Source organism: Phlebotomus papatasi, chromosome 1 (genome assembly GCF_024763615.1).
Source record: "Phlebotomus papatasi isolate M1 chromosome 1, Ppap_2.1, whole genome shotgun sequence".
Taxonomy (NCBI): Eukaryota; Metazoa; Arthropoda; class Insecta; order Diptera; family Psychodidae; genus Phlebotomus; species Phlebotomus papatasi.
The window spans coordinates 69924962-69938410 of record NC_077222.1 but is presented as its reverse complement, the minus strand read 5'-3'; the positions used below and the strand labels follow the sequence as shown (position 1 = coordinate 69938410).

Genomic DNA, 13449 nt, shown 5'->3' with positions numbered 1-13449 from the left:
GTACACTGAGAAAAATAAAAGTATGAAAGGATTAATCTGAAAAGGCATTTGTGCTTTTGTTCTTGGAAAAATTGAGTCATTTTCTGTGAAAAGTGGAATAGTATGAGATGAATAAGAAATTATCCTGCTAATATAAAAATTCTAATATTAGGGGAAGTTCGGCATGCTTCGCACACGCGAGCCTTCGAACGCTTCGAACAATCCATATTTTCTCGTTGTTAGAAAGGAGATAAATCTTAATTTCATAGCCATAAGATAGGTAATCATAAAACTGATCTTCACAGCAAAACTAGGCAGCCTAGTTGGTCTTGGCTTGCGTCTAGCTAGAATCACAAATACAGTAGAGGCAGTAGAGTTCCTCAAATTTGAACATTTGGGGGGTATAGATGACATTTCTCACTCCTCAAATTTGAACGATATTTTCAAAAACGTAACGGAATTCATGTGAAATCCACTTTCCGTAAATTAAGATAAACAACTTTAGAGAATATATCAATGTAATTTATTGTGAAATAAATGGAATTTGTTGCGGAAGTTAATATAAAACGATAATATTGAGGAAATACTAGAGAAAAAGTGCACTCCACGCAAAACTTTCTTCACATAACCTCAAATTTTACAGTTTGAACTCAACCGTCGTTCAAATTTGAGGAACTCGACTGTAGAAACTTGGCCCAAAAATTGGTAATTTTGATGGCGCATATTTCGTGTGAATTTTCACAGTTAAATTCATTTTCAGAAAAAATCACTTACACTAATGGATAAAGGGTTAATGTTGGTTGTTTTTTTCGTAATAATTTATTGCAACGGAGCAAAATTATTTCTCAAAAGGAGGAAAATTCGCAAATAGTACACTGCGTATTGGTTCAACCTCTGAAAGTGTCATGGTTCGCCAACCCATTAGGCAACTCCAGCAGTTTGAAAATTAGGACCTAACCTCAATGAGGAAAACAAAAGGGAAGAGTTGAAGAAAAAGCTCAGGGAAGACAAGAAAATTATAAGAGAAAAATAATAACTAATCAGCAAATTAAAAGAAATATCGTCGGCTTCAAAGAAGACTATTGTAAGTCTACTTACAGTAGTATAAAAAGATAGTATCATTGGATGAAGAAACCTTAGATCTACATCCCCATAAAATTTTATGTTGATTAAGATATTCCTGGAAAAGTTACAAGAAAAAAACTGAAAATCAACGTGCCCAATTATTGAGTTCTTTGCCCACCATTTTACTGTAAATAACTTAAAAGTAGCGTTAACCAGAAGGTATTCAATGCGTAAATGATACAAAAGTTTCAAAAGCTGAAAGTATATTAATTACAGTGAAATTAATAAAAATATATTTTAGTTGTCAAACTTTAAAGCTCTCTCCTGTAAAGTTTACATTTTAAACTTACAATAGTCTTCTTCGGAGCCGACGATATTCTTTATTTTATATATTTTGTGGTATCATAGTATAGGCTAAAAAATGGGATCGAGATTTCTCAGGCAATTTGTCAAATCTTTTACATTAGTACGGACTCTGTTATTTGGTGTCCATTTTAGAGCCTGGCATGACCACATCATAAATATGTATAATCTGCCCTCATCTAGTCCCCGACGAGTGGCCTTCAAAGTTGAAGCCAATTTCTTACTTTCACATACAAATGCGTATGGGAATTTGTCTGCACTCGTGATCGTTACGCTAAATATTTAAAAATTGAGAAGTTTTTCCGTATTATAAGATACCTTTCCGTATGGAGGGATAAATATACCAAATTTTTGTTTAAATAATTTTTTTCCTTGGAGCACTGTAAGCTGAGTCCGAGATCAATTTAGGAATTGGCTTCAAATAGCTCGTCATTCAATTTCATTTGTCGTCATTCAATTTCAAGAAAAACAATGCTTCAGATAAATAACGAAAATCTGTTTTAGGAACATTCATTTAGTGAAGTGATGGTTTTCGCGGATTCATGGGTCTTAATCTTAACTCTTTCGTCTCTTTTGGGACTCTGAGTACCCAAAGCAGCATATGAATGTTCTGTGAAAAACAATGTTTTTTTAATTATTCAGAATTGATAAAAATCCTATTCTTGTGGATGATTACAAACTATAAGGATGTCCAAATGTAAGATATTTTTTGCAGGACCTCAATTAAATTCCTGAGCTTAGATTTTTTTGATTAAAAAATGGTGAAATTGGCTTGCAGCATATACTGCGGTCCGGAAAGAGTCAAATCTAACGGGGTTATTACACTTGACATTAAAATTTTAATGTGATTCACATTAATTGTCGCTTGTGAGCGTCCAAATATGTTATTTGTGTCTTTGAGTCACTTAATATTTGGGGTTTTTCTATATATTGATAAAGAAGTGGACTTGGCATGCAAAAATAAGTTTAAATTTACCTAAAGCATTAATATTTTTCACATTAAAAAATTAAAGAGGAAATCGCATTAAGTTTTCGCATTAATGCTATAAATCAATTTATATCAAATTTTGCGGGCCAAGTCTATCTTTTTATCAACAAATAGATCAAATTTTGAATATAAAATGATTCAAACACACAAATTACACATTTGGATTCTCACCAGCGACATTTAATGTGAATCATATTAAAATTTTAATGTGCAAGTGTGATAACGATAACACAGTAACAATCGGTAAATAATTTTTCATTGTGAGTAAAAGCTATTTTATTCCAGGAAAAACTGCAATGACGAACCTATACCAACCATAGGTTGTACCTGGCCTTCACGGGCAAGGTTCGCACAAATTGTCATACATTTTTCATTTTCCTGTCTAGGAAAAACCAGAAATTTTGCGACAGTGAATCAGAGACGCATAGAAACCTAAAAGACAAGAAATCTTATTGGTGTAGCTCAATCCATTGTGCATTTCACAGTTAGTCGGAAAAAAATCTTGAAAATGGAATTCGTGAAAACCTGCGAACCATGCCTAACTTCCCCTAATTTTCACAGAAAGTAGAATTTCTGTTACATTTTTTCAACTTTTTCGTATAACAGTGTAACCGCAGTGTAACTGTAGAAGTTGTCAACTTTTGTAGTAGCTTCAGGGTGGTTTTCCGAGAACGCGAAAGAGTCCAACAACAGTAGAAAAGTGTGAGTCGTTTCAGTAGCAATTCGTGAAATGTAGTGAGTGGAATTGCTGGTAAATTCCTCAAAAATAGTCCATACATGGGCAAGAATTCACCTATATTGGATAAAACGTTGTTTTCGTGCGTAAAAGTGTGATTTTCCATGGAAAATATGTCATCGGTGTGTGACCCATTTTTGTGTTGTGCTTTCCTGTGTCACAAAATGCGTTGAGATTAATTGCAAAAAAAAGCAAGAATACCAAGGTCCCCCCAAAGACAGTGCCAGGCTCCGAAGGTGATAGTTCCACAGGGTCCCTGTGAAGGTGCTAGGTGGACGACATCCCTGAGAAGAAGCTCCCATATTGATCTATAATATTCTGTATTTGGATCTCCCCCCTCCGGGAACAACAATGGCTCTGTCTTCAATCTACCGGACTCTGCGTTTGAGACTGCGTCTGAACAACAATACCCGTAAGTTTTGTGAAAATTCTCTGGCAGATCCTCCAAGTAACCCCCATTCAAGGCTGAACCCAGGGCGCCTTCGCCTTGAATGTGGGGTGAGATTTTATCAGTTTTTGTGGCGCGACTCGGGGCGGCGCAGGACGCATCAGGACAGGAAAATGGGGGTGGTTGGGGTATGGGTGGCTTTTACGTTAAATTGGATAAATTGTAGGGCCAACGAGCTGAGCTTTTCTGTGAATGACTTTTCCACCACTCCTGTTCAATCTGGAATGTGTGGCAGTAACATATGACTGCCCTTATCACGATGGCGTGTCCTGCCTAAATCCACTGCTTTCCTGCAAAATATTGCAGATTAACCTCTATCACGGAGAACTTTTCTATAAGCACCTCTCTTATCGGAACTGCTTATCGCCTTTCCAAGCAAATCAACGAAATTGTGATTTCCCAGAACACTCTAAATCTAAAACCTTCATGCTTGAGCACATCAACTTCCAACGAACCTTTTTTTTTATTTCAATCGACGAATTCAGGAAAAATTTCAAGCATCTTCGCCACCCAAACCACAAGCCACATGGGTAACAGATTTGCTATTTTATTAGCCAGGAAAAAAAATCGCAAGAGACGAATAGTGTTGACCTTCGAATTCCCCAAGAAATTTATTCAATAGCTTTTCCATCCTACTTTCGCAATGAAGCCTGCATGCAGAACTAGTTTGATGCACCTCGGCTTTCATGGGAATTTCTCTGTTGAATTTTTAAAAGATCCTTTCCAGTCTCTATACATGCGGAAATTGGTGATAGGAAACATTCGAAAGTTTATTATTCTTTGAAAACTCTATTGATGACATTTTGTTTGTTTTTGCATTATGGATTTTTCTGACTGTAAATTTTACAAATCATTCTTGAAAAAACTGAAGGACAATTCTGAGTTTATTTTCTTTTTAATATTATTTTCTTTATATTTTATTTCAAAGGGCATTAGAGGGAAAATATAAGTTTAATTGCTTTTGTGTTAAATCTAGTGGAAGAAGAATTGTCTGTAAAATTTAAGCCACTCCTCCAAAGTATACAAAAAAAATCAATTAGGGGAAAGTGGGGTCACAGTGTTATACGATTTTTCGTATATAAACGAATTAACCCATTCCTTACCATGGTATTATACATCATACGCAAATTGAGTGTTTTTTGATGATTTATTTCTGGACAATTTTTAACCGAATTGCTGTCGGGAATGGATTTTTAGTAACGTTAGTTATTCAATTACTTGAGAAAAATAATCCGACAGAGATGAAAATACATTTTGTTATTATTTTCTTGCTTCGCGGAAGGTCATGCTAAATTTTTGCTCAAAATGGCGGACAGAAAATACGACATCCCGTCGAATTTGTTAAAATTGGCCTATTTCCTCTTTCCTGATTTGAATTCTAGTTGCCAATTGGTGTTCTTGGATAGTTACTCTATCTAAAGCAATAGAGTTTGTAATGAATTAATGCACAGAATTTAAATTCAGTGACCGTTAAGACGTGTGTTTGATAGAGGCTCCCCGCGCCCCTATATGAGATAAAAAATTTTTCTTTTCAAAAAATTCATCTACTAATCTATAGGAAACTAATCCCAAAATACGAACATTCTATCTCAAGTATTTCTGATACATTGACTGAATGGGTTAAGATAGAAAATTCAAACTAAAAAGATATGAAAGAATATTAAATGTACTCACTCTTACTGTGTCATCACACTTACACATTAAAATTTTAATATGATTCACATTAATTGTCGCTGGTGAGAGTCCAAATGTGCAATTTGTGTGTTTGAATCATTTTATATTCAAAATTTGATCTATTTGTTGATAAAAAGGTAGACTTGGCCCGCAAAATTTGATATAAATTGATTTATAGCATTAATGCGAAACATTTATGTGATTTTCTCTTTAAATTTTTAATGCGAAAAATATATATGCTTTAGGTAAATTTAAACTTATTTTTGCAGGCCAAGTCCACTTCTTTATCAATAAATAAGAAAACCCCAAATATTAAGTGACTCAAAGACACAAATAACATATTTGGACTAAATTTGGATTAAATTTTAATGTGAATCACATTAAAATTTTAATGTGCAAGTGTGATAACGCCGTTAGGCATAGTAGTTGACATATAAAATGTTCTATCTAAGTGGGAGAATTATTAGAAGATGGAAAAAACACAGAAAAATGCACAATTTTGGGTGCACTTTTTCAAAAAACCTTTAAAAAATATACTTCATTTACGATAATTTGTTTCGACCGTGTAGATGTAGATGATGTCAGGAATGTATAAATGTAGGCCCTGAAGAAGGTCCCAACCAAAGGACCGAAACGTCGGCAAAAATAAAATAAAGAGAAGAACAAGAGAAAGAAGACTGAAATTCCATTCCTGACATCATCTATACTTCATTTTCATCGTAGGTTCTTGATATATTCACTAGAGTTATAGAGGAGGAAATTACGCGTCATTTTAGGCTTATGTTACTATTACCGGATAATTAGAACTGGAGATATAAATTTTTGAATTTTAGAAAACAGCAAAGAACTAAAAATACATATTAAAAAAAAAATCTGGACGTGACCCGGACAAACGGACTTCAGATTTGAGACCCTTAAATGAGCCTCTAACAAGTTTTGGCACTCTCGTCAAAGCCGCCCACAACGTGTCGCACAGTGTAATCAAAATAATGATATCAATTTCTTACTAAGCCGTCTCTCGGTTTAAGCCAAGAAACGACTTAGTGGGAAACTGAGGAATTTGGTCAAATCATTATTTTGATTCTAATTACGTTAAGCCGTCTCTTGGTTTAGGCCTTTATAGCCTCTGTCTACACACTAGGAGCAATTTCTTTAACCCTTTAAGGACGATTGGAACACAGGTGTCTCATAAAGAAAATAATTTTTCCTGACTACCCAAATTTATTTTTTTCTTATGTTTGTAGAGTAAGTGTGCCAAATTTCGGTATAGTTGCATATAAGCACCGAAGTCTTAAGTTTGAAATGCAATATTTTTAATTCATATTGATATTTTTTGTTACTTCCTTTTCGGGAAGGTTGTGTGGAACCTTGAAAACTAGTTTAGCATGTTTGTTTTCTTTAAATCACTTCCTAAAATATTGAAAAATTAATAATAATATATGCTTTTGGTAGTATTCCGGCCACTTTGAGTGAAATACCGGCCACCTTTTTTCTGACCACTTTTGTGATGGAACAGATAGAAAATTTCAAAACGTCATACGGAACGAGTTTAATATTTAGTTTAATACGTTTATATGACCCACAAGCCCTAAGATCTTCCCTGTAATTTGTCCAGAAGACCTGAAGAGTAGCATTTAAAATTTACGCGCAGATTCCCGTAGCAATTTGACCTTCCTGAACTCTTCCAAGGCCTTTTCCACATCATATTTTTCATAGAAGCGATGGTTTTTTTCTCTGGACATTGTAGAACTCAATTGAAAAAAAAAACACAAAATGAATAAGAAATTTAGTAAAGCAAAAGATGTTGCCGGAATAGACAACACCACCTCACCGGAGAGACGATCACAAAGTATATACTTTTTTACGCGAAATACAGGATCCAGCTGGGAAATTTTACCCGAAATTTAAAGATTGATTCACTATTAACATAAACAGAAGCAATCTTTAATGAAAAGTAATCAATTTTCATTAAAAACACCGAAGGATAACCTTTTACACTTCACCACAAATCAGAAGACTGCTAGAAACACAATCGATCTGTTACATTTTTTGTAAGAATCTTTCCACACTGAGTTTTTACAACGCAAATTAAATTCAAATTATACCTAAAATTTAACGGTCTTTGTGTTAATACGTCCTAAAATGAATAAATATTTAAAAGCAAAATAAATTCATTGACTATTCGAAGATAACATACATAATTTTAATTAATTTATTTCCATGGCCGAAATTACACTCAAAGTGGCCGAAATTTGGCACACTTCCCTTATCAGATTTAAAACCTCAGAGAAACCCATAAAAATATTCAGCTTTCATGTTGGATCTAATAGCTCTATCACTTACGTACTTAATTTAGTTGGCCGAAACGTACCTTTAAGGGACCGGGCCTTTCGCACTAACCTCCTCCATTTTTGGCGACTCTCCGTGAGCTCGCATTGGAAACGTTGCATAGGTCGCTGTCGAAAAGTTCGTACTATCGGAGGCTCCTTGCGAGTTTTCATAACAATCTTGCTTATACGGGAAAATTTTGTTAGCCCCTCGCCCAAAACTCTCTAGAAGGAACAGATACCTTTAAAAAGAAATAAGAAAAAGAAATATTTCTAAAAATTTCAACTGTAAGGAAGCTTTAGTTTTAGTCCTTTGAATACAAACATTCTGCCGCAATATTTTTATTATTCATTAATAAGAAAATTGGGATGTTTTTAGATTCTAAGTTCTAAAGCTAATTGGAAAATCCGTAAAGTTGTAATCATTTTGATTATAAAGAAGAAAGGGCGTTTTTCCAGCTACACATTGTCCTTCTTTAAGACTTAAAGAGAAGAGGTAGCACCGGTAGCACAGTGTCGCTTTAAGAAATCAATATGCAATATAAGCATAGAATCTTAAGTTCTCCTTATGGCAATCAACGTAATAACAGACTTTAAATGGCTAATTTTGAAAAAGCAAAATAATAATTATTAATCGTTTTGAGAGGTATTTCTTTATTCAAATACTTTCTTTTTTGGGAGTATGTAGGCCCGCTGTGATATGGACTTATAAGTTCATGGATAAAGTTCATTTACAAATTATATTCTCTTGTTCATTGATAAACGATAAATGATTTCAAATGTCTTCTCAAAAGTGTCGAGTTTTCAATCTGTCTGGGTTCCGCAGTGTTTGTGAAATGCATCTTGTCTCCATAGATAAGATAAGCGGTAAGGCTGCAGTGACGTAATTGATTTGTTTTTCAATCGATTTTTTTGTGTATAAGCAAATGTGACACATTTTAATTTAAAATCGTATAAATTTGAGACAGAAATTTGATACAAGTGTAGTGATATTCTAAGTCATCGCATGTACAATGAAGAGTGATTTTGTGTGAAAATGTTATGTGAAATAGCACATTGCAGACTTTAAAGGGACAGATAATCCTAACCGGCTTATGTAGGTGAGATTCTTAACGTGAGCTAACTCGGAGTGCATGCAAATTCGATTTGATGCTGAAGTAGGGAGACGCCATTCAGTTATCTTGAATAAAATTCGTGAAATTATACAAATTTTGTATTTAAACCAAAATGTCAAGGATTTGGATGAACTGACAGAAAAGTGTTATATGGGTGAAATGTAGACCAGAATGTTCTCTATAATTTTGCCGTAGAACTTGAACTCATCGATTACTCAGAAACCAAGATAAGCGAGGGTTTTTGTTTCTTAACTCGTTTTTTCATCCACAGTGCCCCAAGTGTTCATTTGTTGAACTTCAACTAAATCAAAGAATTGTTGTATTTTGCGGGACTTTCCATTTAAACCCCTATTTTAAGTGTCTTGGTGGAGTAGAGGCAGTCAAATTGGCATCTGAGTGATTTCAAAGCGTTATTATGGGAAAAATCAATTTTTTCACACTTAAACGGCAAAATCGGAGTGATAGCGTAGTCTGAGCGGAAAATGATGTATGGACGAAATGTAGAGACAAATGTGCTCTACAATTATGTTGAAGTAATCATCAAAATCGGTTCAGCGACAGTCGAGATAATTGAGGTTATGTGATATTGAAATTGGTTTTTCGACTGTGGCGCCCCTGGTGTTGGTCCCACGAAGTTCAAATATTCTAGAAAGTTGTAGCATTTGGTGAGATCTTTCGTTTAAGCCCTCACTCATCAAAATCGGTCACATAGAACCGGAGATATGATTTTTTGAATTTTGTGAACTTTGACCCCTCATATCTCCGGTTCTATTGAAACCACAGCGCGCATATGCACCATTTTGGAAACGTCCTAGACTGGACTACAACATACTAAAATTTCATTAACTTGCACAATGCCGTTTTTGAGAAAAGTGACTTTAAATTTCGATGAATTTTGACGCTATCACAGCGCCACCTGTGGTGACTTTTTGAACTTCCATCTGAAAGTGCTCATCGAGACGAAACCAAAAAGGTAAAATTTAGGTCGCTATGTTAATTAGAACCGGAGATAGAGGCCGGTCAATGTTCGAACTTTGACCCCTTATAGCTCGGGTCAGGGGTTATGGATCGACTTAAGGTTTTTTTTGTTTGATAGGTATAATCAACGGCTACAACATACTAAATTTTCAGCCCGATGCACAATGGAATTTTTGAGTTATTTAACTTTTAATATTTAAAAATTTTCTTTTTAAAAAAAGCGCCCCTAGCGGTGGTTTTATGAACTTGCGATGTTAGAAGGGGAAGTGGCATTTCACGAGAGCTTTCCAAAAAGCCCTCACTTTTTAAATTCTGACAATTAGAACCGGAGTTATGGCAATTTTAAGATATTTTTTTTGGACCCTTATAGCTCGGGTCAGGGGGGTCGGGGGACCTTAAGTTTGGTATTGATGGAAAGCTCTAAGGCCCAGCTATAACATACTAAAATTTGAGCCCGCTGAATGCCATAGGGGCGGAGCTATTGAGAAAACAAAAAAAGGGGGGTCTTCAAAATGGCGGAAGGAGGGGTGGGGGGTGGGGGGTCTATGCACCAAGTTGCAATTTTCACCCGATATATAACCTTTGCCGAAAACCGCAAGTCGATATCTTTTTTAGTTTAGGAGCTATTAAGCTCCAAAGAGCGGCCGGCCGGCCGGCCGGCCGGGAACGTAAATTAGCCACATATATATTCGTGATCAGGAAGTGCTGAAACACATTTTGGCCAAATTTGAGGTCGATCGGACGACATGAAATTTTGTTAGGATTATAGTAGGTGAGATTGTTAAGAATCTCACCTAATACTTGCCCAATGTGCACGATAATGAAACAGCTGTTTTCGTTGATTGACTGCGTTGTTTATTAAACACAAACTAGTTTGAATGGGACAGAGGACGTACATAACAGACGAGGGAGAAATAGAAAATCACTTTATGCATTGTGTTTTGTTATTGATATTTTTCGATGAAAATTATAGTGTAGAACTTTTTAATAAAACCCCTCTATATATTCTCGTGCTAATTTTCTGCAGTGAATTCTTCAGCATAGCATTAAACGCAAGGCGTGATAGAAAAACATAAAAAAAATATCTGTGTGACAATTTTCCTATAAATTGTTACTGGTTAACCATTGAAGAATTGTTTCAAGGGGGATTATATTGGGTAGTTTCCCGCTTTTTATTTACAACTGCGCAATATATACAAGACTTCTGTGTGTAATAAATAAATAAAAACATGAGTGAAAAGGATGAAAATGTGTGTGCTGTAATATTAATAATTTCCATATGAATGGAAATTTGATCTTTAATTCTATTTTTGCTTTTCACCTCTCATACTCATTTTCCTGTCTTCGTCTTTACCAACCTGAAATCTGTTGTTTCTATCGATTTTATACAATGTGTTTTTTTTATTATGATTTTTCTTTCCATTTGGTTGTGATTTATAGTCTCATCGTCTCCTTTCGTGATTGACCAAGAAATAGTTGTTAAAGGAGGAATAGTAGAGTGATAATTATTTGATTTGTGCTGTACTATCATATAGTGCGAGCTTAGAGAAGGTCATCAATACTCCGATATACCCATTACAACTTTCTTCGAAAAATTTTCCATTTCCAATCAGCACTTAATATAGCAAATAAATGGAATTTTCTTCTCAGAAATATTTTTGTCACATCTCTCAATGACATTCATACGAAAATCTATGAAGTCTATGAATTAAATTTAGAACAAGACCGAAAGTATCCTGTATATATAAGTATTTTTATACAATTAAGAGAGAAAGAGAATTTATTTATGCAAATGTCCATCATTTCAACCTTAAACTTCAAGTGCACTTCATTTCTATGGAGTTTTCAAACGAACAATATGGGATATTTGAATTTTAATTGCTGCATACTACCTCTACTCAGTCTATTTGAGGAATATAAATGGAAGTTCTTCCCTAAATCACGGTCAAATGAAAATACATTTTGAGTGGCAGGAAATTGTCTATAAATTAGAAAGACGGCCAAGTTTAAGCAGAATGATTGAATGAAGAATTGCCTGTGAGAAATTCTATCATCGTAATGGTATTTCCCTATTTAATTAAATTACCAATGAAGAATTTAATTGTTTTCCTGACATTATCATTGATTTTTTTTCTCAAAGCATCAATCGATAATACCCAGGAATTAAACCTTATTGCCGCAGTCAAAAGAACACATAAATTGAAAATCACACATAAAAAGAACATTGTCTTGAAGTAAAACTCTTTCTCAATGTGTGATTCTCATATCGAATGGCAATGGAGACATTAAGGAACCCCAAATTTGGTGTTCTTAGTTTACGAATATGACAAACTACAACGTGTTAATAGGCCTTTTGTCTGTCGTCCATTTTCTTCATGAGATAGAACAGTAAAAGAAATTAACATGAGGTTTTCGGAAAATAACATACGGACTCGATTTTTCAAGACAAGTCGTACTTCGCCTTTCTTCCAAATAGCATAAATGAAGTTGAAAATTAAAATTTGTTTACGGCATAAAGACCTCAGAACTTTCCGTCCATAAACGAAAATCTCCTCGGACATTGCTCAAGACGCATTATATCTTTTTATATTGTCTTTATAGAGTTCTCTGGATAAGATATTATAGAACCATGTATTTTTGAAACCTTATATTTGTTCATTCATTTTTCATTTATCTTGAACTGCTTGTCACTATTGGGATTACGGGTTTTGGACACCCAGGATAACAGCTCAAGCCAATCGACCCTTCGCCATACTTTATAAAGAAAGGTGTTTGGAATCTGCAGTAGACTCTCACAAATTCGGGCATTTGGGACCGAAATGTCACCCGATTTGCCCGATTTAGAGAGAAATTCGGGCGACAAACTTTTTAACATGCAACGATTTCTTGTTCATCTTATACTAATATAAATTTTACATACTCATATTTATTGTAAATTTGATAAAAACCCTTCAATAATGCAAAACTACATCATAACTAAAACAAATCATGGCAAGTTGAGCATATTTCCTTCAATCTAAAACTTGAAAAATGTTGGCAAACTTTTTTCAAATTTAGCTGCTGCCCGAATTAAAAAGCAGTCCGATCTTAAAAGAGCTAAATTAGAGAGAGTCTACTGTATCTCAGGACAACTTTAGGCAAAATCCTGAATTTGTTTCAGCAATCTTGCCCCAAGTCTGCTTAAAGATCGCCTCCTCTTTACAATAGCTTCCATAGCTTTTATAAATTCCATGTAACCATTTTCAAAAGTCGTTATTGTCGTGGTAGATTGTCAAACCTGAGACCAAATTCGCAAACATAATCAGATAAGTTTCTCTTCGCTTTTTAAAAGAATGAAAATGTCTCGGATTAATACAAAATGGTGTGTTGTACGAAATAATTGGTTTTGGTCTTGGCTAAATTTACTATTAACCAGTAACCAGTATTGTGACTAGTTACGTTCGAAAATTTGACCATGATGTCACTTTTTATTCTTGGAAATAGAATACTGTGAAGCAGTGTACAAACCTGGGGTCTCAAGCCTCCTTACCCCAGGAGACACGGTTTTTAGGGTGGTCCTCAGTTTAGTATCCATAAAGGAATTCTTGTAGAGGCAACAATGCCGATTCGTTCCTGTAATTATTTCCAAAACAAACTGTAACCAACTCTAGGATCACTTACAGCCTTTCTCTATCCATCGGGGATGCTCGCGAGGGGTACCCAAATCGAATGTGGCCTATACTTTTGTATCATTCTTTATGCAGCGGTATTGATCTTTATAAGTAAAATGGCTTACT

General features: G+C 34.8%; 1 protein-coding gene across 1 annotated transcript in view; it reads left to right on the top strand.

Annotated features, from left to right (window-relative positions):
• Positions 1-3033: 3033 nt before the first annotated feature.
• LOC129799397 (probable phospholipid-transporting ATPase IA) overlaps positions 3034-13449 on the top strand; it is a 48621-nt gene continuing 38205 nt past the window's right edge. The window contains exon 1 of the mRNA XM_055843242.1: positions 3034-3543. Within this exon, the coding sequence (XP_055699217.1) occupies positions 3483-3543 (61 nt within the window). The 5' untranslated portion in view covers positions 3034-3482. The remainder of the gene's footprint in view (positions 3544-13449) is intronic.